The sequence below is a fragment of the Atractosteus spatula genome, chromosome 12 (assembly GCF_055471065.1).
Source record: "Atractosteus spatula isolate fAtrSpa1 chromosome 12, fAtrSpa1.hap1, whole genome shotgun sequence".
Lineage (NCBI taxonomy): Eukaryota > Metazoa > Chordata > Actinopteri > Semionotiformes > Lepisosteidae > Atractosteus > Atractosteus spatula.
Window position 1 is genome coordinate 10103446 of NC_142717.1, and position 26510 is coordinate 10129955.

At 39.6% G+C, this 26510-nt stretch overlaps 1 protein-coding gene across 3 annotated transcripts; it reads right to left on the reverse strand.

Annotated features, from left to right (window-relative positions):
• Window positions 1-26428, reverse strand: ago2 (argonaute RISC catalytic component 2). Of its 3 annotated transcripts, XM_088929039.1 has the most exons (20): window positions 26301-26428; window positions 20399-20437; window positions 15786-15966; window positions 11917-12037; window positions 11218-11399; window positions 9231-9367; window positions 8687-8821; window positions 7842-7929; window positions 7473-7620; window positions 7117-7236; window positions 6683-6805; window positions 6155-6288; window positions 5856-6040; window positions 5549-5708; window positions 4451-4541; window positions 4144-4338; window positions 3626-3760; window positions 2686-2787; window positions 2307-2506; window positions 1-2045 (listed from the first exon to the last, which is right to left on the reverse strand). In XM_088929039.1, the coding sequence occupies exons 1-20, from the start codon at window positions 26323-26325 to the stop codon at window positions 1937-1939; spliced, it is 2610 nt and encodes an 869-aa protein (XP_088785165.1). In that variant the 5' UTR covers window positions 26326-26428; the 3' UTR covers window positions 1-1936. The 3 variants fall into 3 exon arrangements, with proteins under 3 accessions (XP_088785165.1, XP_088785166.1, XP_088785167.1); XM_088929040.1 differs by lacking the exon at window positions 20399-20437 and having other exon boundaries at window positions 26301-26403; XM_088929041.1 differs by lacking the exons at window positions 15786-15966; window positions 20399-20437; window positions 26301-26428 and adding an exon at window positions 13267-13328.
• Window positions 26429-26510: the final 82 nt, after the last annotated feature.

Sequence of the window (26510 nt, forward strand, 5' to 3'; positions counted from 1 at the left end):
TTTTTTTTTCAGTTCTTGAGTACAAGTAAACTTTTTTCTTCTATGCTATTGGCAATATAATTGAACTGAAGGGAGCTGGGCAGCTCTGACAATGTCTTACACTGAACCTTCACCCATCAAAATGTCATGGCGGTGTAATAGACTGCATTGAGATCTTCAAACCAGCCATTGTACTGGACCATAAAACAAGTACTATAAGAGATTAAAAAGTGCAGATGGGCTTTGTTTTTACGAGTATTTCAGGCACTGAACTTATTACTCAACAAATGGTCAACTTGTCCTTTCTCTCCTTTTCTCCTGAAAAACAGCCAAATAATTACAAAATACATAATGACTATCTGCTATTCTAAGTCCATGTCCAAAACACTTGATATTTATACTTACTGTTTCATGATTTGCACTGGTCCTGAACTCTCAAACTACAACATCTATATTTTTTCAGTTAAAGTGCAAAACATTGTTCTAGTTTTGTTCATAATTCAAGGAATTGCTTATTCTGTGCATGTCAGACAACGTAAGGTGCTGGTGAATATCAGTAAATAAGTAAAACAAATTCAATCTATACTTACTGGGAATAAAATTCATGTCCTCTTAAATTGCATGTGTTTTTGCACTACAATTAAGGTGTGTGGACACATAAGTACCATTCAAGACAATGAAGTCATCACAATATAATGAAACTAACTACTGAAAGAAAAAAAATCACAAGGTAGCTGTATAAATAGTGAATATCTAAAGACAAAGACTGAATATTTAGATCAATAATGGAGGCCAAATTGGAGTTATTATAAATGATTTAACAATTTTGTTTTCACATTAAAACAGGAATATCACATTCTAATGGAAATATACAGCTGTAGACTAAAGTTTGGGTGGAGCGCCAAATTACAAAAAAAATATTATCCTTATACTAAGGAGAAAGAAAGTACTAATGATTACTTCATTGCTCATTTTTTCCTGGATGCTTTCAAAAGAGACCTGTTATTAAATCTCTCTCAAAAGATTAAATTCAAAAAGTCATAGATAAGAAAGCATACTACACTACAAAACCAAAATATCCAAATTTCCTTTCTCTAGTCTTGGTCTTAAATCTAAGTGCCAAACCGAGATGAAGGCAGGAAGGAATCAAGACTCAGGACTTTTAAGTGTCAAAGTATCTAAAATCTTTCTTGGTCAGCTCTGTACATATCCTTAGACACGATAAAATTCAACAGTATAGCAGTCAAATTAAATTTGCACCTTTTGTGCAATGTTTGTTGAAAAGTCCTGCCTGCTCCCAAGCTCACTTAAAATGTTTTTGAGGTTTTATGTAATTTGAACTTCTGATATATTCTAAGTTGCAAGCTTCATACAAAATGTGGCATACAAGAGCAATTTTTAAAACTTTCAGAAGAAAGATTTTGTGTTTAAAACTACAGTGCACCACAGAGTCTATAAGTAGCGAAAAAAGAAATAGTATTTGCTTGGCTAATACATAAAGTAATGAGACCCCATCATTTTTATCAGTGTCCTATGCAATGCATAGAAAGATCATGGCTTAAAACACTTAAGTGGCATACCTGTTGCTTAGGTATTTGTAACAAAAACATGGACCTATATGAACAATGCGTCACTGAAGTCCATTTCTGGCGGGACCCAGTCCCATCAATAATAGAAAAAAAAAGATCCTGACATGTTTAGTCTGCCAGTCGAGATCATTCAGAGTAGAACTGGTCTACCACTAAAAAAAAAAGTTGTATTGTCCAAGTACATTAAAGAAATATCAAAGTACATGTCATGAAGTACCTGTCTTGTCAGTGCTTTTCCAATCGCTTTCTTGATCTGTTTTAAGTAATGAGGGGTGAGAAGTGCAGTTCAGTCAGACTGGAACCCAGCTCTCTTCTGCAACATTATGCTTCAAGCCTTGCCCAGTTCCCCCCTCCCACCCACACCCTGGTCAAGCAAAATACATGGTGCGGAGTGTATCCTGGTGGATTTGGACTGCCTTGGCCAATGCCTGCTGGTCCCGTCCGTTGCTCTGCCCTGAGGTATGGCTCCCTTCAGCACTAGGAATTAAGAAAGAAAATCATTTGGGCATTCATTATCAAAGGTGGGCTTCATCCCATACATATTACCCTAAAGGTTTATAAACTGCACTTGTTACCTGCTTAATCTGATATTAAGCTTCCAAGAACCCCGTTTAGAAAATAAAATTGGGAAAACCTGATTACATCATATCAAACGCCACCCATGAGGAAGCATGCTGTATTATAAGAACAGGTCAATACATTATACAATAATATTTTTCTCATTCTATTCTTGCGTACCTGTCGTGTTCCTTGTCCACCAGATGATAGCGTGCTCGGAACGCTACCAGGTGGGCATAGTAGGCAGGTGCTGGGATGGAGACAGAGCGCGTGCAGCGCACGTAGGTGTGGCACAGCTGATAGGTGAGCACCTGCAGCTCATCTGAAGAAAAATGGTTGTCATCCCACAACACATGGTAATGTGATGGTCTGCTGGTTCCCTGTAGAGACATATTGCAGTTGGTACAGGTGTCACGTCAAGGTGCCGCAGATGAGAGTGGGTATAATGAAAGTCCTTAATGTTAATGTTTAAGAAAAAAAAGCAAAGCACAGGCAAAATACATTCTACAGGGTAATTAAAAATTTAAGAACAGAAGTCAGTTACAGACTCAGTACTTACTTGGATGCCAGCATGACTGCACAGATAGAAATCAAATTCTGACGGGTGGGTTATTTTTGTGTCTACGGTTGTGCCCGCAGGAATATTTCCACTCTTTCCAACCTGGTAAAATATACAAGTTCAGGGAGTAGGCATTTATGTCAAAATTTAAAAAAAAAAATTCAACACAATGCAAAAAAATATTTAAGAACGTGCTTGTTCAAGTGAATTAAGGGAGAACTTAGTAAAGAGTTCCAAAACAGGGACACAGGGTCACATCTGGGAAGTGAAAAAAGGAGCCGATATAGGGCAGGAGTTGAAATAAAGACTGGTCATTTCTTTACACAAACAGGTGTGGGTGTTGGGTACATGGTTTCCGGCAAGCCAGTTTCAACCCAAACTCTGGGCGTCTTCAGGATATAGTGGGACAAACTATTAATCACCATTAAGCTCTCTACCAACCAAACTGGCAAGGTGGTCAACTCTAATATTCTTAAAATAGCACCATTCACAGAAAGGACATTCAGGAGAGAGCAGATCAGCCCCTAGGGACAAGAAAGCTCTGGATATTCACAAAATAGTTAACACTTAAGGGGATAAGTGAGTACCCCAGTCCACTATAGATGAACAAGTGAAGACATTTAGATAAGACCTAAATAACCCTATTAATGCTCTGAGTTCTGGAAGGCCAAGTACAGCCAGGAATGCTGCAACCACTGAATAAGCTGACTTAATGCTTCCATTTATATAGTCCACATACTTTCTAAAGAAAACCCATGATATATATACACTCTTATTACAGTTTTTAGAGGACCAAATGTACAGACCGCTTTTATACAGCTTTTTATACCACCTCAATAAAATTGGATTTCGAAATGACGAAAATGATTCAGATTAGTAGGAAAAATGTGTGCAATGCCTCGGTTCGTGCATGGTACGGCATTTAGTTAATATCCCTTACCCTTTCATTTCGGTCCATACAAAAGAGCCTTGTGTGATGGCGTTTTTGCACCACAACAAATGTAATCCCTGGCTGGTAGTCTTTCTCCAGTTTGATGCAAGCTTCACGGATAGCAAGTAACTCATAATGAAGCACCTTAAGAAAATGAACAACAACAATGGGGCATCTTCAAGAAGATTTTAGGCAGAAGGACAAAATCTGCATGCCTCAGCTGTACTGCATGATTTTGGCATAACACACAAACTTTCAAATTTAGCAGAGAATTTCTCACGTGCTACCCCTTTACCGAGAAAAAACATTCTAATATTAATAATATTAGCTTGAATTACTAATAAAGGACTAAGGCAAAAGGAGAACAACCTGAGAATGCATTTGATTGAAAACACAATAGAAACTAGTTTTTATAGTTACGATTTTAGTGTCCTTCACTTATTACAGAGGGCCCTTGAATTTATCTTCTAGTTTTAAAGACGGACCACACAAAGCACACCTCCTGTACATCTACTCCCCCCGATTACCTGATTGAACTGCCCTTCAGAGATGCCATCACGATAGAAGATGATCCGCGTGGGCTTGAAGCGAGTCGACTTGTAGAACTGGATCAGCAGCTCCCTCACCATGGCAGACAGGTCTTGAATGATCTCCTGACGGTGCTGCTGGACCCGCACAGTGGCACAGTATCGGCTGGGGTGGGCATCCATGCTACCCACGACCTAGCAAAGCAGGAGAACAGCCAGTTGGCACGCAGAGCAAAGGCACTCACAAGGTTCAGAGGGGAAAAAAATGCACAATAAGGAATTTAAAGCCAAGCACAAAAAAATTTACAGCAGCTATCGAGGGCTTCTTCCCATCTCCTGCTGGTGGGTGAGTCACATCCGCTCCCAGAAATATGACAGGTTGCTGAAACACCAAGGGCCTGAAAGAGATCATTTAATAATTACATACTGAAACTTTACATTTGCATTAAGAAAAACATTGACCTACATCTATAAAATGAGGTGCTCAAAATGTTTTGCAACTCATGCTTAAGCATTGAGTATTGTGCAAATCATAAGAATTACTGAAAGCTGCACAAATAAGTACAATTCATGCATTATTTAATGTACACCTAATGGCTGTTCTTTTGATCTTTTCATTTTGTCAAAATGCTGGTCAAAGGAAGGACACATTGCAACTAAATCCATGGACAAGTGCTTGGGATGAGGGGGAAGCTGTCCATCATTATTAAACAATCACATGATGGGAAGAGGAGTTCAAACACGGCACAGTTGGAAACGACCCCAGTCTTTGAAAACCCCTGGACACAGTCCAGTACAGTGCAGATACAAGATAGCTGAATTGAGGTTACAGGATTTGGAGGATTGAGGAACGAATTTTGTAATACGGAAATTATCCAGCAATATCTCAGCATGTCAAACATTATTGCAAAATGGGAGCCCCAAAATCTCAGCTCAAAACATCCCAGAGAGTGGTGTCTAGAAAAGCTGTTGATCCGCCACTTTATCATCTAGTAACTGATGACCAGATACAGGTTCACCACTCAACCTCAGAGATCGTGACTGAATCTATGTACTGGGAACAACCAACATGGTATTCTTGTACTGCTAACAAGGCACAGGTCCTCATTACCTGTGAATTTGGACAGCTTGAAATACACTACTGTTCTTAGTCCAAGGTCATTTTGATCTGACACCATAGCTGAACACACCTAGTCAGAAGGGTTCTATGCTGAAGTAATTTCCATTTTTTAAGACCAAATGGGCCAAAAGCATTAAGATGAAGAATGATCATACAGAGAGTCATAAAATCATTCCCTTACTACCACATACCAGTGCTGCTTAAGTATTTCAATACACCTTGTATGTACTGTATATCGGGTTATGCAGAATTCTTTCCACATTGTGAAACGAAAATTGACCTTACCTGCCCTGTGGCAAAAGGATGTTGTTAACGCCGCCCAGCTTGACATTGATCTTCAAGCAGAGGTTTGAAAGAGTCTGGGGGGTAGTTTTCTGCACATTCTTCACCTGAACACACTGAGTGGCCATCCCCAGGACTGTGTCTCCAACGCGTTTCACTTCAGCTAAAATTGCCCAGGACAAGATAATACAATTACAAACCCATATAACTATAAATTAACTCAAGCTAAAGAGTTGCCTAAAAACGGTTTTGTTTCTAAAAACAAGATACGCAAATGTGTGCAAAATAATTAAAGATGGGCAGTACTAACCATACACGGGAGTCTTCCCTGGGAGAATCACCACCACCAGCTGAAGTCCCTGGTAGGTGTACTTCAGATGCTTAAACATTGGCTCCACGCTGTCAGCTCCTTGGGCATATTTACAGAAACAAGGCTGCCCCTGAATCGGCATGCCGGCATCCCGTGAAATCTTGCGAAGCTGATCTGTGAAAGCTCTTTAAAATAAAAAAAATAAGTCTTTTTAACGATGGATAAGCACCTAAAATCGGAGATCTGGAAACTATTCCAAAACTTCTTGAAAAACTTAACGGGAAAGAAACCGTACTTACTTGAGTAAAAGCTCAGTGCACTGTCGCTGGGGAGCAAAGCAGGCAATCGCCCAAACTTTAATTTCAATTCCAGTGTGAAACTGCTTGTTCCTCATATCCCACACGCCCTGGATTGGAGTGGCTATTGCCTTATTCTGGAAGTTAAAACAAAAGAGGTTAAGAATTAAATATTCTCACTGCTTCCAACAGATGTGAAGGCTCCAGTAAGGAGACTTGTTTATTTCCTCGGGAACAGAAAATACTAAAAAAAAATAGGGAGCTTAACACCACTCTTTCCCTACACCTGCACAATATTAAGGCTATTTTGCTGTGAAATTAAAAATTGTACTCCTCAAAAACACAACTTTAGAAATCCCAATACTGCAAAGACCTTTTCTGAAACAACAAAGCTCTCAAAACAGAAAATGTTTTGCATTAATCCAAAGGCTGAGAGATTAATACCACAAGAGCTGGGTTAGCCGACGTCCCCTCTCATTTGCAACATTACATTCTCATATATATTCATAATAATTCTATTTACATACGTACCCGGCCTCCATAGAGTATAGAAGGTGCCTGAAGGACACGACCATTTACTTCTGTCATGTCGTCTCTCACCACTACGCCAAATTCGCGTACATAAGGATCACTGTTAAAGCTGGCACTTCTCATCTGAAAGCGAAGTAGTCATTTCGGTTATCAAGGACCGAGGGATGTTTGGAATCTCTATTCCTAATGTTTTAGAAAAAAATGTAATGGAAAAGAAGCTGTACATGAGCAAAGGCTCAATGGTGTTTGAAACATTAGATCCTACACAGACTCCAGAAATGCAAAGAGAGGAATCAATATCTGTGTAAATTTCTCTTTATGCTCATCTACAATTAATATGACACTGAACACACTGAAATGTTTTAAATAATACTTTTTCTGATGTGCAGTACAGAGATCTACAGAGCAACTATTAAGTACATAGTAACACTCACCAGCTTGCTGATCTCATCCTGCCTGTCAGGCGCTGATCTGGCTGTGGCACGGATCATTGTGGAGGTCTGATTGTCTGTCAGCTTCTTTATACACCTCTGACCTGCCACTATATTGCAAACCTGTTACACCAAACAGAGATTGGTCACTTTGAATAAACTGAGGAACAGATGACTGAATAAACTAGTCTTCTTAAAAAGAATTAGTTTAGGTAACTAGAGATAAAACACGTGATGGACATGCAACACATTGAAGTCGGCGCTCATGCACGCCTCCAACATTCACTTTTTGTCTCATGGCGAAAAATGTGATCAACGAGAATATACAGCTCTATTTTCTCAATGGGGTTTAGACTAACCTCTAGAGGAAGATAGGTGTGTTTCTGCTCCTGGCCAACCTGTAAACATGGAAGATGAGGGTAACGGAGGACAAGCTTGTACTTGTCTTTAAAATATTGTGCTACAGTGCATTCAACTGTCTGTCCATTTTCCTGTTGAAGAGGAAACCTATGCAAAGGAAAAACAAAATTAGTATGACAAATAATAGGATGCACGCCAATCCCTATCTGTATAATACCACTCCAAGGTTTCAAGACAGAAGATGCTACAATTTAGTTTCTCTGTATCCATTAAAGAAATTTGAGTCTCTAGTTACATCAATTTCAAATGCAGATAGATAATACAAGAGAGCCTACAAGGAGGCACCTACAAAGTGCGTGAAGTCTTACGTTTGGTGGCTGGCTGGCCTCCTGGTTACATTGCATACTCTGTATTTTCTTTTCATCTGTCCACAGTGCGTTATTTCCACCTTCAGACCTATAATCAAGAAGATGAGATGTATATATATACACACACACAACAAGATCCAAAGCTTATTTTTTTGTAAAGCATTTGTAAAGCAGGTGCGACTAAGATGCATCAACTGACTATATGCAAACCGCAGTATTTTGAGTAATTCCAAAATGCATATTACCACCTTATGGGTGCCTATAAAGCCTTCAAGTAGTTACGTATGTGTGAACTGTTGAATTGAAAAGGTTTGCCCACCAAAATTAGACACCTTCTGCATTCTATTAACTAAGATTTTTAATACAGTTGGAGTGTTTCTAACACATTAGCACTTCTAAATCTAATAAGAAGCAACAACTCTTGCTCTCACAGTAGGCTAAAGACCACAAGCCAGTTCCCAATGCATGTCAGCTTTCAATGAAATTGTAATTAGTAGAGAGTATAGCAGAGAAACATAAAACAGAGAATACATACAGGAGGCTTACTGAAAACAGGAACAAGTAATAGGTTTATTCCATGCTGAAAAAAAGAAGAAAGACAAAATGTTTCGGCTGGCTGTGGAGCCTTCTTCAGGAGTGAGAAAGACAAGCATTACCTTTGCTTACTGCCTTATCTTTCTCACACCAAGAAGGCTCCACAGCCAAAACGTTGTTTTTCTTCTTTTTTTCAGCATGGAATAAACCTATTACTTGTTCCTTTGCAGCCTACGCATGCTGACGCAGCTACCCACCTGAACTACTTATTGAAAACAGAACCACAATAACGCGTTGTTAAAATAACTGACCCTTTATTTCCTTTGTAAATTTTACTCTCTGGGAGTCCGTTAACGGTTTCTGCTGCTCTTCAATGCTTTTGAAATCCAAAACCTCACACATGAACTCAATCACTGGCTGGGCTTTGTAAAACGCAGTGGCAGACACTAAAACAAATCACACAGAAATTGAAGTTAGCTGTGAAAATATTTTGAGCTGAACATGGCGAGTGCTAGTCTTTAGGTTTTTTTTTTTAACCAGATATGTCAGTGACAATGACAAACAGGCAACCAGGAAAGGATGCGGTAAAAGCAGGGCCTTTAAAAAGCAGGGCAAAGAAACAAGGTTTCAGCTGCTGAGCTTTCTGCAGGTGTGCGTGAGAGAGGGAGGTGGATGAGACATCACGAACAGGAGAACACAGGACAGGGGGGGTTAGCATGGCCACATAGGCGAGTGCCTGAACGAAGGGTGATCTGTGGCTGAGGAGTGATAAGTGAAATCTAAATGCCAGGGGGGAGGGATTAAAAAGAACAGTTATTCAAGTACAAGGTATCTACACACGGATTAAAACCCTACCATCGATATTAAGCATCATTTTCCAGAGAGAAGGTCTAACAGACTGGTGGAACCCAAACCACACCTCCCGGCCTCCACCCAGGGGGTTTGAACAGCCCTCCGAGGGAGTGAAGAAAGAGCGGCCTACAGGGGTGTACCTGTTATGAGCACAGACAAGTTCGCCGTAATTAGACATCCTGCACGTAATGCTTGGGAAATATTGCACTGCTGTACCTTGGATTAATACCATTCCATTTAGTTTAAACGGCACTGCACTTAGAAGGTGGTATACATCATCATCATGAGGTTCCTCCGTTTTCAAAACTGTCATCTGCTCAGGGTCCCAGAGCATGTATATTGCAGGCATGTTTGCGAACGTGAATTAGCGTTCGCTCATTAGCGTACAAAAGAAATGGAAAGTTGGCTTTCTGAACAGTGACAGATTGGAAGTTACGCACATTGTAATTTTAGAGTAGTAAAATTTAATATTCCATTTAAAATGCCCAACAAAAAAACTTTTGTAACATTTTAAAACTTTAACATTCTTGTTTTCCTTGATTTTCACTGAAGGGCTCTCCTGTCGGTCTCAGAAAATCTAACTTGACAGCACAATTTTAAAAGGCTATTTTATATCTAGCTGATTGGCTGGGTGGAGCTTTATCATACAAATGCTGCTGTAGAGAATGTTTACACCACAAGGAAATTCAGTTAATCCTGTGCTGTTAAAATAATTGCAATTGCCCATCACCTTTCGGTCTAGTGATGAAGCCTGTGATATGGCCCTCTGGCCATACAAGCAACTGGCTCTAAGCGTGTTGCTGCAGAGTTGCTGCATGTTCTTAGCGATGGTGGAACTTGCTCTCTTGGCTGCTGTCTCGCTGTTTTTCAAAGCCGCTTAATAAAAGCGAAGCAGTAATGTTGTTTGCCAACACAAAGACCATTATTCCTAGAACATGTCATCAGAGGCAGGGTACCATTCACCTCTGAAGTGAAACAATCAAGAGCTATAGGGTCAGAAATGTTCATTCCATAGTGTGAACGAAACATAATAAAAACTGGTAAATAGGGTCTGTCTACAGGTGTTAGGGTTTTTAATATTTACTTATCATACCATTTACTGAGCTTAACTAATCAATATTAAACAGATGTGAATGATTCAATCAGCCTTATTTTTTATGTGATATCTAGTCAAGGCTGGTGCTTACTTCAATTTAAGAGTGTAAGATAAAGGTGGCATTGATTCAAAATGCACTTTTTCAAAAAGCATCTACTAAATCACAAGGTTACTTCTACAACATTTCAACTGCCAGAAAGACTCCACACATGCAGCAGCACAAATCAGTATTTCAGAATACTTTTTCTAAACTGAATTCCACAGAGGCAGCTCCTCCACAAACTGCAAAGGCCACTAGAGGGCAGTGTACATTAAGCTCCTAAATTTTAGCTTTGTTCAAAGAACCCTTCACATTCTACTAAGTTTAACATTGTGATTCTTTTTAAACTAATAGTGTACACAATTAATAAAATATAAAAATACAAAAGAGCAAAACTTTACAGTAGATACTACAAGCAATGCCAAGATAAAACTGTAATGAACCTGCCTCAGTTCACTTGCCTATTTAACCCTATGCAACTGAAAACGTGTAGTAAATTACGTGTAGATTCATAAATTTAAATATTTTTGTTACTTATACATGCGGTTGATTCTTTTCCCACAAAAGAACTATTGACAAGAAGGGCTCATTGTCAAGTTGAAAGCAATGTACGAAACAAGGGATGACCAAATTTCATCAAGGATTTACTATCAATCGTGAATTAAATACAACACTGAAGTGTCAGAATCAGTCAAGTGACTGAAGTGTTGACCCTGTCTTCAGATGTGTGTCTTTATGTCCTGCTGAAAGCCCTAATGCTAAACAAGGCTTTTTTCACGCACAGAAAATGCATTTCCGCCTGCTTCAAACAAACCAGTCCCCAAAGATCCCAGGTCAACACTGGGATTACTAACCTCATAGAGGGCAAGTGTCTCATGACTACATCCAGTGCCTGGATGGTTTCAAAGGGAATATTTGGCAGTCGCCCAGACAGTGCATCATGCAGAGCCTGAAGACTGACACAAGAAACCCATTTTATTGCCACCTTGAAACTTCTGTCCTTTCCCTCCCCTGGAATGGTAACTTCAAGTTCCGTCTGCGGAGAAAAATAAATTAGTTCCAGTACAGTACCAGAGCCATCCTTGAAAGTCCAGCTTTTATGCACTTGAACGGCTGAAGAATAATAGGAGTTTTCATGCCATACTTTACCGTTTCAGGTTTGCATTGGAAATTGCACCTCTTAGGTATTAAACCCTGAGCAAATTAAAAGCGTGTGATGAACTGCTTTACTCAGAGAGTGAGCAACACTTCAGCCTTAAAGGTATTGTAACAATCCTACTGTTACATACACAGGTGAAGTTTCAAACTACTGAAGTCACAATTTCTGCAGCAACTGGTTGCTAATGTGGCAATATAAAAATCATCCACAAATCATCTTACAGACTCCATCAAACTAACTCGTCTTTTGTAAAACATTTTAATGTAAATAATTTAAAATTCTACAAAGACTACCATATCTGAGTAAACTGCACAATGTGCAGACAAATAAACCAGGGCAGCCTCGAATTCATTTAATAATTTCAAGTTTATTGAAATAAGTGAACTGAACTTACTTTATCTCTCCCAACAGGAAGAGGCATAGCTGTGTAGAGATTTTTCCTTCCATCATATACTGGTTTCCGATCACCAAAGATCTGCGTTTTAAAGTGCTGGACCATGTGCTCTACTATTTCTCTGGAAGAAAACCCAAAACAACTCATCATTAAGCAAACATGCGCAACAAACCCTCAACAGGTCTTGTGGCTGAAAGGAGTCTGTGAAAAACCATGGAAAAGAAACACACTCTCTCCCCGGGCTGTGTAAGACTCAACTTGCACAAATTTAGACTCTCTACAAAATCAGAATCTACACTCTCTTGAACATTACCTAAAAACACCAATCAAAAAAGGCATCTACACAGAAATATCACTTCATTTTACTTCAGAAACTGAAATCAGGTCTCAATGGGGACAATTGTTCCAGTTTAATGAGTATTAGTTCAACCTTTCTGACTAATTTGAGAGAAAATGTTATCCTTTCCATTATATACATCTCATTCACTAAATCAATCCACTGTTCAGATATCGGATGTTCTTTGATAAACTGTTTTCTTGTGACAGCGTTTTTCCTATCACACAAGATGAATTCCTAATATACAATGGTCTTTTGGCTCAATGTGATCAAAAGGAGACTTTTTTACAGATTTGTAACTGAGAATTCAAAAGGTATAACTGAGTTTACCACCTTATTAAGGGCTATGAATAGCCAACAGGACTAGAATATGTGCAAGTAGGTCTTAACCAGCTCTCCAAACCTGTGAAGTGATTCTCTTTTGTCATTCTTTTCTTTTACTTCCATTTTGGAGCTAAACAAATCAGGTTTTTCCAAGAGACGTTTCTCTACATACGTGAACTCAGAAAAGTTTTTTTTTTACTAATTTGCATATACTCATCCACTAATCCGTGGATATCGTTTTCTCATTTTTAATATATTGTTGAGTTTTTCATTCCGCCAGTACAAGTGTATTACTTTTGAAACTATTTTCTTGTCCTTATTTTTTTGATAAAGGGCTCTATACAAATATTAAGCCATTTTATCTCATTCTGTATTTTTACACAACTTTTTACATAATCCCTCATTTGAAGGTACATTAAGTGTTTTTTCAAAATTATATCTTGGCACTTTCAATGAAAATGGAGAGTAACCCATTTTGCAATCATGTTGGGTAAGCACCTAAGTGATTTTACTTTTTTTTTTCTAATTAATGAACAGTACAGTGTACTGCGTTTCTAAATTCTCTCATTTTCTGTACTGCTTATTTTAAGGTATGCTATATTTGTGTTTAAGTTTAAAACACGTTTTTCATTCATCGCTGTTTTGTCTCTCCACGTTTCTCTACCCCACTCTGAGATTAGCACACATACCTGTTAAGCATCATAGGGAGATAAGAGCTGTTGAACTGGCAACTGTGCTCTCCTGCACCCCCTTCCGCACTTGCAGACAGATCTAGGGCAAATAAGGCAGCGTTGCTGCAATAGCATGAATGGTAATTGTATGCATTCACGCAACAGCTGAGAAAGGGTCCTTTCGGACAGAAAATTTGGATTATGTCAACTCTTACAGAACAGACCACTTACAAACCCCGGGGAGAAGGTGTATAATGCTCGACAACAAAGAAAGAGGAAAACAATCCCTGATCCAACACTGGAGGGCAGTCCGAACACTACAACGGGCAAGAATGGATTGCTTTGATATGCCTTTTGAATGAGCTCCAGCTGAAGTAGGCTTTGTGAAAAGGCTCTTGTGTGAGGGTCTTCACAAACTCAGGGATGCCTTGAGAATTGGTCAGAAAAAAGGTTTAGCCGAATGAAGTTTGCATATCAGACCATCATGAGGTGTTAGGATTGTACAATGAAAAGGGAACAAATACCATTAACACAAAACTGCAATTTAAATTGAGAAAAGAGTCTGAACCATACAGCTTCTTTGGGGTTTCAGACTGTATTAACGATTTCTGGTGCAGATCATCTTTATTTGCTGGCTGACATGGAAAATTCCGAAATGATCACGCTTTTTCAGCTCAGATCTTATTTGGTTAACATGAGACAATTGATAAAACATTTATTTAATAACACGGTGCCCCATTTAAAGTGGTTATCAAAAGTATTCACCTGCCTCAGTTTTTTCACGTTTTATTGTTACAATATGGCATCAATGTTTTTAATTGGGATTTGTTGATCAACACAAGATACTCTAAAATGTCAATGTAAAAATAATATCCTACTGATTCTCCTAAATTATAAATATAAAGCAAAAAAATAATTGATAAGTATTCACTCCCCCTGAGTCAACATTTGCAAGACATGTTTGGCAAAACATACAGCTGTGAGTATCCTTGGATAGATCTCTCTACAAGCTTTTCACATCTGAACACTGCACATTTTGCCCAATTTTCCTTGCAGAATTGCTCAAGCTCCTTCAAGTTGGGTGGGGACCATTGGTGAATGGCAACTTTCAACTCTTGCCAAATATTCTCAATTGGATTGAGGTCTGGGCTATGACTGGGCTACTACAGAATATTGATGTTTTTGTTTTTAACGTGATGCTGACACCATGGCAGTAGTGGTATTCTCAGGATATGTACGGTATACCACTTGCACCAAACATAATGCTTAGTGTTGAGGCTGAAAGGCTTAATTTGGTCATATCAGACCATAGAACCTTCTTCCACTTGGTCTCAGTCTTCCACTTTCCTTCCGAGTCAAAATCTGATGCGAGTTGCTTTCAACAATAGTTTTCGTTTTGGCCCTGCTCTAAACAGGTTCACAGTTGTACTACATTTTCTCCACTGCTTTATAATGGACTTTACTGTAATGGACATTCAATGCCTTGGAAATTTTCTTACACCCATCCCCTGATTGGTATTCTTCAATAAGTCATTCAAATTTGCTTTGAATGTTCCTTTGTCTTCATGATGTAGTTCTTATTGGTAGCTGTACTAATTAACTGTGGAACCCCCCAAAGATGGGTGTTTTTAACCTGAACTCATACACAACTCCTGAATAAGAGCACTCCATTCAACTATCTTCTAAAGAATTGGTTTGACTGGAGCCTAGCTGGACTGGAGGTGTCATAGCAAAGATTATGCAATTCATTATTTTCTGTTTTATATTAGAATGAATGCAGGAGGATCTTTAAAATTCTGTTTTTGGTTTGATATTACAGTGCTTGTGTTAATCAAAGGGAAAAAAATCCCCCCCAAAATAGGTTATTATTCCATACTGTAATCATAAAATGTCAAAACTGAAAAGTGCTCCTGAGGGATCTGTACGAGACCTTTTTCTATTTAGCACACACATGTTAGCTCTTGAGCAGATCATTGAATCTATGCTCGTATGGAAGAGGAAAACAGCCAGATGAAACCAAACTGAAGGTTAAGAATCACTTTCAGATTAACTGCACCACACTGGAATTGCCAGATGAATCTCGCTAGTGATTGAGCCTCTCTCTGCCCCCTGCCAAAGTGCTCTTGCTTTTATATTACAAACCCTCCCGATTCTGCATCAGCCTGGGGGAATCATGCTTATTTTAGCTGATTACTATAACTCTGTGATTATTGTTTCTTTTAAATTGATTGATTTTATTTAAAATTAGCTTAAAGCCAAAGCATGAGTACTTTATCATAAAATGGAGGGTTACTCATGTCTTTCAAACCATACATACTACATCCTGTAGTATAGTATGCAACAGTATAGAGTCGGACTTGATTTTATGTGAAGGTGACCATTTGCGATAGTTCTCGGCACCAAACCCTTCCAAATGTTGAGACCCTTCTGTATTACACAACAATGGATTTCTGCACTAGGGAAGAAACACCCATTCCGTGGCAAGATCAAGTATGTTAACATTTTAAAACGACCGAAAAACAACCCAATTCATTTACCTGTTGACTCTTCTTGGACATTTTTCTGGCTTGATATCAATGTCATAATGATACACCTCGAGTTTTGGGATCTCCATCTCAAAGAAATTCGCCTGGAGTTTGATGATCCTCCCCATCGTACCAAAGTCCGGTCGGGGAGGAGGTTTGAAGATGTATTCCGGTGGCGGTGGAGAGGGGGAGGCTGGAAAAAAAAAATTGAAGGTTAAAGTCGTCACACGAATACAGTTAATCACACGTCACTGTTCGGGTGTGTGCTTGTCTGGATCTTGTTCAGCTGAAGCAACCACAGAGCAGCCTGCTATAATCAGCTCCCACTTCCCCAGCAGTCTGTTATTTTATCTCTTCAGCACAGCTTTCAGCAGTCCGTCATTCAGAATCAACCTGGCTTTCATGAACGACGCACTATAAAAACTCTTTACAGGAGCGTATAAGAAAGCATAATAATCATGGCTTAAGGAGCACAAAAAAAAGTATAAAAATTTACTTATTAGCAATTATTCTTATTCTTATTCTACACGATCAACATTTTAAAAATTGAAATTTCTTGCTTTTAAAACATTATACATCGTCTTCACTGAAATGTAACCACACTGTGAACCATGTTTAAGCAGCTTCGAAATGTAGCCGTGTACCAGATTACAAACTAAGATCCAATAACGTTATGAGTAACAAAAGATAATTCCGACACATGCATTCAACATTTTGGTGATGTGTTTAGGATTTTCATACTAACCATAACTTCTTGAATACAGTGATGTAGTTCTAAAAACATCTTAAAAGCTCTATTTAAAACTACCAGGGGTCTGCAACCTTGGTCCTGGGAACAGCAGTCAGGGAAGTTGTACAGGCAGCCTGAAAAGATCAATGAGCAGCGACCTGGGAACAATGTTGACCCTCCTTAACTAAGCAACTGATTAATCCTATTACATCTGTCAGAACTAGAATGGAAACCAAAAGACACTCTGGCTCTCCAGGAGACCTCTCCTGGACATCTCCAGGGCACTTGATCTATACAAAATAGTCTCTCTTAGCTCAGTAAGTCTAAGATGAACATTCCTAGCCATTGCTGGTATGTTATTTACAAACTAAAATTACTTTCCAAGGGCATGAATCCTGAGAAAGATAACTAAAGAATTAATTTGTTGAGCAAAAATATACCTTGACAATTAAAACAATGTCAAAGCAACCAAAATACTTGTTTTTTTTCTCCTCACCACATGAAACAATTTCTGGTATCACTAGAATCCCAGCTGTCAACTGTGGGCCCTATTCATAAAACCTCGTTTATAACCCATCTGAGGTTTGGAAGTGAAATAATTGGGGACACTAATTTAAGATGTTTTCATTTTTAACTTTAAGATTTTGTATTTTCGGCAAAACATGGGCGGTAAAACTGGATGCAAATGTGTGCTAAAAATGTTCCTATTTAGTTTTAAATAAGGGTCAAGTACAACAAAAGAGTCACTTGAGACTCCATAATTAGAAAGTCGATGTTCCTAATGAAGTTGAAAAAACAGCTGCTAATGTATAAAATATATACAGTGAAGACTAAATTTCAAACAAGAATCTATAGCTGTGCACCAAATATAATTCAATATTTCTACTTTAATTATCTTCAGTTATTCAAAAACTGAACGCAAAAAACTGTACAACATACTCCACACAACCTGTGTATGTATTTAATCCATCTGCAATTAAATAATTGCAATCATTTGTCTGGAAAGTGGAGCGCAGCAGTCAAACACATTTTACGGGCTGCGTTAAGGGAAAGGTTTTCCCTTAATTAAGCAACTGAGTAATCCTATTCATTCTATCAGAACTAGACTGGAAAACAGGAGAGTATGGCTCTCCTGGACATGGCTGGAGCAGATACCCATCAGGTTGATCAATACCCCCTGCAGGCAAACCCACCAAGACTTGTAAACGTGGCCTCCCGTGGTTTCATTTCTCTTGATTCACTTTCAGCAGGTCTGATATTCAACAGGTCGCCTTATCCCTTGAGCCCAATCACCTCTCTCATCCACAAGGCGATTTAGTGCAGAAACACTCATGCAACAAAGTCACTTGAGTAGATTAATTGATCACGACTAACAATCATCACACACGGACACCAAAAACATCTAATCATTATCCAGTATCTGCATACTTTATTCTACTAAACAATGGAGAGTGCTAAATGTCTTTTGATCCTCAGTACAGAGACACCTTAAGCTGTTTATTTCTAGGCCTGCTCTTAGGTAATTTACGGGCACTGTAAAACATTGCCAGATGACCCCTCCCATCCTCCACTGGCTCAAAGCTGCCCTAACTGCAGCGTAAATGCAAAATGACCCCCTACCATCATCACCACTGTTTCACACACAACAGAGAAGCAAGAGCCAAACTGAAAAAACAAGGGCTCCATCATTCAATAACTAAAGATGCTGATACCGTCACTAAAGTAGCAATCAAAACAAAACCTGGCACAAATTTCATATAACTTTGCAGGTCATTAACAAGCGCACATACAGAACAGTTACAGTTACATACAGAACAAACAGGTAGAGAACTGTTAGTAAAAATTCTAACACGCACGGAGCGCACTGGCCTCCATGCATGTAAAATCAATGCAAAATTGTTAGGACTGTTCCTCTGAGTTAAATTCTCTGACTAGTGTTGTACGTGTGACGTATACAAACAGTAAACAACTTTCTATCGCCGTTTTTCAGACGACGTTGCCATCAGAAATTCATTTTTTCATTACCCACTTAATGTGCATGTACTGTATAACATTCCACTGCATCTTTTTGTTTGTTTGTTTAGCATTGCCAGCTGTTTAATAAGCCAACAGTCCTGTAATTGCCCAGTCTGCTCCAGAAAACAAACCCCTGTGCTGGGCTGTGGAAACTGAGAAAAGGCACACACGATCCCCCCCAACCCCCACACCCCACACCCATCAAGCCATTCTTTTTACTCCAGAGCAATTTAAAGGAAATTCAGCAGCAGCTGAAGGAATGGCACACATTCTTCACTCATGCTAATGCAAGTCGGTTAACCCAGACAACCAATTACGACACTATCTCCTGCTGCGCTCAATTGCTTGCAATTGTTTTGTAAATCTCCGTCACAATCAGCTCATAACATGACCAAGGCGCAAATTTAAATCGGGACCACAGACTTCAAACTGCAGTTTAGAGGAGCACCATTACCAGTTGAGTCGCTCAGGAACCTGAACAACACCCACGCCACTTTTAATCTACTCAGGGGCAATTATCACCTCTAAAATGTAGTTTTACTATCCTATACAAATTACATAATTCGCTTAAACCACAGTTGACCTCAGTGCGGCAGGCTTAGTACTTATTTCATTTTCCAAAAGCCAAGCTTAAAAAAAATCAGGTTTTGTGACAATATCATTTGAAAACTATATGCTAATAAAGCATTACCCTAATGTTGTTTCTCATTTTTTAACATTACAAAGCCGGACATAGGATTCACATATTCAATTGTATCAGTTTCGCAAACAATTCTGTTCAGCTGGGACCAAACCACAGTGCCTTCACAGCAAGCGTTGATAAAGTTGCTTTTGGCTGAAGGGGCAAAAAATGTTTAGGTGTTAGGAATGTGTGCGCATTAAATCACAAGTAATAGGTTTATTCCATGCTGAAAAAAAGAAGAAAGAAAACAACGTTTCGGCCGTGGAGCCTTCTTCAGGTATAGAAGCTCCAGGAAGAACACCTGAAGAAGGCCCCACGGCCGAAACGTTGTGTTTTCTTTCTTCTCTTTTCAGCATGGAATAAACCTATTACTTGTTCCTTTGCAGCCTACACATGCTGACGCAGCTACCCATATTAAATTACACCTCATTCCAGAGGTCACAGAGTATGTTGTGATTCAGGGGTAGGATTGTACACCCAAATCTAAGCCTGCCTTGAACAGTGTATGCAAATGGTGCTGCAACATCATAAAGATTAACATGATAAAGATTTTTGCCATTAGCCAGACCAGGGAGGCTAAGGAGAAACGTAATACAAGCCAGGAGAGTTAAGTGCTCTTCCCTTAGTATCAAGTAGTTATTTTTGCTCAATGTTATATTGGAAATAAGTCCTAAAAGGTTTGTAAAAAAAACTAAAACATTCATAAGCACAATGATTTAAATACATCTACGCCTATCACCATTTTATTTTTAGAACACTACAGTTGCAAAAGGTGTTTAATACAAGTTTTCTGCTGAAAGCTTACAGAAACTTACTATCTACAAGATATCTGATAAATATCTCATAAACTAAGTCAACTAAACTCCAGCCAACTAATGTTCTCGCCCATCAAGATGACCCTAAACATTTTTTTCCCAGAAGATAATGAATAAGGCTTCATGGCCTATGAATAATTTTACACAGATCTGGCATATTTGTTATGTATTACACATCTAAACATATAAAAGGCTGGTCATGCTACCACACAGTAACCACGCACCTGCCTAGACCATATCTAAACTAATATGTTTTATAGTGGTTTATTTAGCAAAATTCCATGGGGTTAGAAATTACAAATGAGCATGTGGTTTAGACTGTCTTTAACAATTTCCATACACAACATACGGAATCACGGGTGCACAATTCTGAGAAGCTTACCAGAATGAGTGGATTGAAGTTCCTCATACATCTCAGCAGCTATAGGAAACAAAAACAATTCTCTTTGAAATATCAGGGAAAACCTATCACAATTTTTCACTGGGCGTGTATAACATTTTGTGGGTAATGGGTTAAATGATGAAACACAAAAGAACACAAGCGTGCAATACACAAAATATGCCTACAGTCAAGTACAGCAGGTTTTAAAAAAAGTTACATTTTACCAAGCCATAGGTAAAGCTAATGCAAAGGGTTGAACCCTTCAAGTTTATTGGAGATAAGCATAATACTTAATACTTCAAATAGAAACTTTCTGCATCACTACATGTTTTCTTTATAATAAAACTATAGGGAAAAGAAACACATTATCGCGACAGTGACAGCTGTAAGTCTGAGCAAACCTGCGTATTAGTGTGGGTAACAGTTTTTCAAGAAAATCTGTATTGTCCCCAAAATAACTAGCAACTGCCATCTGTATAATTGCAGATCCGAACAATCCACAAAATATGGTTTGTTTTCAAAATTCCTTAAATTTCTACATGAACTTAGTAGTAAAAGAACAGCTTAGCTTGAAACATGCTTGAGAAAAAACAAAGCAGTTATTTCAAGAGAAATGCTTTTAGTCTTGCTTGAATCCACAGTAGTAGGCTCAACTACTCAAATTCTTTGCTTAGAAGTGCTCACTTAAAGCAGTTCCCAGATTTGCAGATCAAACCTATTAATGGTATACAATGCAACAATTAACTTGTCCATCCAAATGCCTGTTGTATAGAACAGCTTACAATTCCCAAATGACAGCAAACTATATCACATTAAAAAAGGCTTTTAAAGTTCAATATACCACTTCTCGATTCTATCGTTAAATGTAAAAGTTATGCCATAAGCATGCGGCTTTTCAACACCCAACAAGTTATACAGCAGAAAAAAAGCCATTATGCTCTACATTAAGCAATTAAACTGGATAACACAGTTCCACAAAACACTACTGTTAAACGACTGATTTTCCTTCTTGCCATTAGGCTGTTACGATACATCAAGGATGACTATAAACAAAATTCCACCACTCATGCTTAATTAATGCAATAATAATGCAAAACTGCAGCAGAGCATGTATTGGGATGTTAAAATACAAGCAGATCTTCTCTGAGGACTACAGCAGGCAGTGCTGAGTAGGTTTCTTATCAGACAGCGTACAGCAGCTGTGCTGCCTTAGAGCTTCCAGACACACCTAATGACAAATTACAAGACTAGCTAATTAAGTCGGACAAAAATAACACTGAATTCACTTCAGAGTCTCAGAAAAAAATAATCTGCCAACTTGCAACCCCTACATATTGTGCTTTCCCGCGCGTTCTTAAAATCAAATCTAAAAATCTTTTTTTAAAAAAGCACCTGGATAATCCATAAGTAATTTCCAACTTGCAACTTCAATGGAACACTTGGTGGGTCTTACACAGCCTGGCGATCCTTGATATCAGAAACAAACTTGCACCATCCCTCACCGCCAGTTTTTGCTGACTTTTTCTAGCACTCACTGCAGAACTGACCGCCTTTGCATAAATGTCGCTGCAAACAGCAACAGTGCTTTCAAAGGCAACATTTCCCTGGATATTCAAATTCAGCTCGCAACCAAAAACATCCACTGCTCTGAAACTTCTGGTGTCAAACGCCGTCATCACTCACATAAATTCATCTTCGTCGTGAAACGCTCACATTTCCGATCCAGCTGATTGGTAGAGACCTTTCCATCATCCATTTACTAACCTCTTCTTTCAGGTCAGGGTTGCAAGAGTCTATCCCAGCAAGCAGCGGGCACAAGGCAGGGTGCACCCTGGACAGGATGCCAGTCCAGCGCAGGCCAGACACACAAACACACACTCGCATCATGGCCAATTTTCCCAGAAGCCAACTAATCTACCAGTGTGTCTTCAGGAGGAAACCAAGCCAAAGCAACTGGAGAAAGTCATGCGAATGCAGGAGAACGTACAAACAATACCCAGTGAGCATCACAGTCCGAAATTAAACCCAGGGCTAGTGACACCCTTCTCTGGCTTCATATCCTTTTCATTTTGTTGCAGGGACCCATTACTTTAAGTGCCTGGAGCCTGTGTACTGATATTGTGCCTTTTTAGGTTGTCAAAAATATCCGCACATATGGTAGTTCTGCAATCCACTTGTGATTTTTTAAAATAACCAACCAATGTAGAACTCTGATTCAGCGAGATCTGAACCACATCTGCTTTCCCATCAAACACCCTTCTCAATAAAGATCCACAGAAGTGCCCCAGTACCTCACAAACATCCCAAGTAGAGATCTGAGCTTCATAAAGCATACCGTCTAAAAAAGTAAATCGTCGTTCGGTTGGAAGCTCCATTTTTATAGGCTAGCAGTCCTCTGTATAAAATATGCCTTGCTTCGTCTATGGGTGTCAGGGGTAGCCACATCTGCTCCATAAAAGCCACAATCTCGCAGGTCTTAGAGATCACCCTTTAAAATCAAATTCAGAATGTCTTAAAACTTTACTTTTGAACCATTTAGCAATTATCTGTTGAATGAAGTCGGGAGTGGAAAACCATGGTCCTGGGAGTTTCATGGTGAAGGTATTTTCATTTCAAATGAGCTCAAGTGGGACCAGTAACACCAGTGGCATAACTTGGACCAACAGGGAGTGATCACCCTACAGCCTGTGGGTCCTAATGCCACAGCACAGTGATTGGGACATCATACTGTAAAAAAACAATTACTAATTTTGTATGAGACGTAGAACTGAGAGTCTGACTCTCCGTGGTGATTAAAAATCCCAGGGAGTTTCATGAAAAGAGTAGGGGTGTTACCCTGGTGTCCAAGCCAAATTTCCCCCTGGCCTTTACCAATCATTAACTCCTAATAATTCCCACTTATTAACTGGCTTCATAACTTTGTTCTTCCCACTAATAGCTTATGTTGGTGAACTGTCGTCACATCAGCTAGGTGGGGGCTGCACACTGGTGGAGGCAGGGGGGGAGTCCCCATTACTGTAAAGCACTCTGAGTGGAGCGTCTAGAAAAGAGCTATATAAGTATAATTGACCAAATCACATCCAAATATGATCAGGAAGATATTACTGCAAAAATTTACAAACTGATGATTTGAGGGTCAGGAATCAGACATACAGGACGTTAATCCTGCTGGAACAGAGCTGCCAGGCCAATTTTGTACTGATCCCATTTTTTCATCCAGTCTATCATAAACAAATAGTAACAGCCGAGCCAGGTTTCTCATGTCTGTAGATCAAGTGAAAAGGCAGACGCTCAATTTTCCAAGCAAGTGTGCCTCTGTATCTTCCACTATCTCACAAAACTTTTTTAGAAACAGTGCTGTCCGATCGAGGATCTGAACTTTTTCCACGAGCCCACTGCCAGAAAGTCTCAAAAATATCCACTGTAGCAGGAATAATCAAAAATTCTCCAAGTGTGTGTTTCCCTACCATTTGCAATCCAGAATATAAAGCTTATAAACATTTTCACTTACTTAAATGCTACAACTGAACACCCTGTCGAAAAGATTTGAGCCACTGTTGAAAATATCAAATTAGTATTACAACCAAGACAAAATGCTTTGTTTCCAAGGGCCTTCTTTTAAAAAAAAAATACAGCTCTAAACACTCCTTATACATCTCATCTGTACAACAAACTTATTTCTGAGTTTATAATACATCATGAGTTTACAATATATAAGTTGTAGAAGTCCAAATAGGAATCACTATGCTCACAGACCTTCTGAGGTTTTGAACGTAATGTGTTACTGCTGCTCTAGGCTGTAACGGGGACCAAAGCTGTACTTGTAGCTTCAAAATAGAAGTGCAATGGATTGCTCTCAGCCAACTGGACCTGGCTTTTCCTGAGTCTTTTCGACAAGGTTTTCAGATCATACAAACTGGCCAGCACATTCCAGGAACTTATGCAGATACTTGACTAAGATACTCTTCTGTCAGTCAGAAACTGAGTGAAGCTGAGGAGAGCACATAACCCGCTCAGATCTGAATCTAGAAATCAGAGGAAACCAAGCAGAAGCTTTAAGAACACTTTACTGAAGCATACTGAAATCCCACCATCAGTTTAGGGTTTTTCTTATCTACCCCAGAAAGTTTTTTTAACATCATTCTGTACCAGGGGCGAGGCAAATTCACCTTCTCATTTTGACACTCAAAATCACTCATAGCACTCACTACATACGAGCTATGCCTAGTTTTCAAGAATATCAAAGCCGAATGGGAGATGTGATATCCACACCAAAATGTCATTAGAGCAAACATGCAGTCATCTTCTAATGAAATTTAGCCCATCCTACTTTGTCATTCACACATCCTAAAACAGAACAATTTCAATTACCACACGGATATTTGTGGTCATCACACTGAAAGACGTATGGCCTACTTCAAAAATAGCTTCATCTTTCTGCACCTACACTAGCCAAGTTATCCCTCACTACGGTTGAGATGGCAGGGACACCCCCTTCCTCCCAGATAAAGCCCCCTTCAGTCAAAGGGAAAGGGAAAATGAGGATGATTAAGGTAAACTGAAGATGCATTACTGGAATCTGCCTTCTTGATCATATATAAAGTCCCTTTGTAATACAGTACAGTTGTAAACACAACGTAAAATGTCTTGTGTTGCACTGTGTACTTACTTAAAAGGGCAAGAAGAGCCAACGGGAAAAAAAACGATGCATTTCAGATACAGAAACACACGAGTTTAGATTGTAGTTCTTGTCTAGTTCCAGTTTCAAGAACAGGTCGCACATATGCTCTTGTGACTTTGGAAAACAAAAAGTTCGTCTAACATGAAAATTATAAAGCTTAGTTGTGTCTATTAGAACCCCCTGCAGAATCCCTCCTGTTCGCAAAATGTACTACCCGCACATTAGCAAAACATGCCAGGCAAACCGCAACCTGAACCGCTGTGGTTCACAGTGGAAATTAAACAGATAAACTACCATTAGCTGTGCACTTTTCACTTCAAAACCCTTCATAACAACGGTACCGTAATTAACTACCCAGTTGTGTGGGAATGAAGTAAAACTCTTGCTGCCGTTAACAAAACCCCACTCAACCACTGATATAAGACGTCAAGATCTACCTTACATAGTCAAAAGCCACAACAGTGTCGTACAAATTCTGCAATTAATACGCGCTAGCTTACGAACAAATTGGTCTCAGAGCAGAAAAAGTCCATGATGCTGAAAAGTACAGTATCGCAACCATTATGCTGTCCAGTGTGCAGAGACGTGCCTAGCAGCATTATAGACCATATTTAGTCATTATTTTCACGTTGATAAACTCGTGAGCTTATTCAGCGTGCGTTTCCGCAGGAGGAAGCGGAGTGCACCGGTTCCATGACTCCGGGCTGCCAGCGCCGGATGCCCCCGGGAGTTCAGCCCCGGTCCCCCGCCTGCGCGCTCACTCCAGATCGGGGCTTGGCGCTCAGGCCTACCGCCACCCCGCCAGCGCGACCAGAAACCGCCGTGAGGCGCAGCTGGTGCGCCAACTCGCACGACCGCGGCGCCACTCCGGCTCACCTCGCAAGGGGCTCGTCCGAAATCTTACCACTACAAAACCCCCCACCTACTCGCCTCACGTTATCGGCGTCCTGGGCCTCTATTCCTCCTTCTGCTCCCAACTCTTTCCTCCAGACTCGCTCTTCGCGTCAAGACTCGTTATCTCATTCCCCCGCACGCCTGGCGATTTCCAAACACGAAGCGATTTTCAACTGGAAGCCCAACTTTCCTAACGGAACCACTAAAAGGCAAACTTAAACAAATAAACGCTCCCCCCCCCGCTACCTCCTCCGCTTTTTAAATTCCCCCATCAACACACATTCTGTAGTATTTTTTTTTTAAAAAAAAGAAACTAGATGAAGTTACCGCCAGCTGCTCCTCCCGTGTACATCTTTCCGTCTCGTCCGGCTGCCGTTCACTTTCCACGTTTCAGATTTCCACCCAAAAAAAAAATATTCGCCGTGATTACGTTGAACAAGAGGGGCAGCCTCACTCGAGAGGATTAAAGTTGGGGGTGAAGGAAATGAAACACAAACACGGATTCTCGCTAGTTTGGCTCCTCCGCTCCTCCCCCAG

What these genes read in the sequence shown, in the direction of transcription:
- ago2 (XM_088929039.1), bottom strand. Translation starts at nt 26,325, where the DNA reads ATGTACACGGGAGGAGCAGCTGGCG. An exon ending in AGGCCAGCCAGCCACCAAAC is followed by an intron (nt 7,621 to 7,841) that starts GTAAGACTTCAC and finishes TCCTTTGCATAG; the next exon opens with GTTTCCTCTTCAACAGGAAA. An exon ending in ACACCTATCTTCCTCTAGAG is followed by an intron (nt 7,237 to 7,472) that starts GTTAGTCTAAAC and finishes TTGGTGTAACAG; the next exon opens with GTTTGCAATATAGTGGCAGG.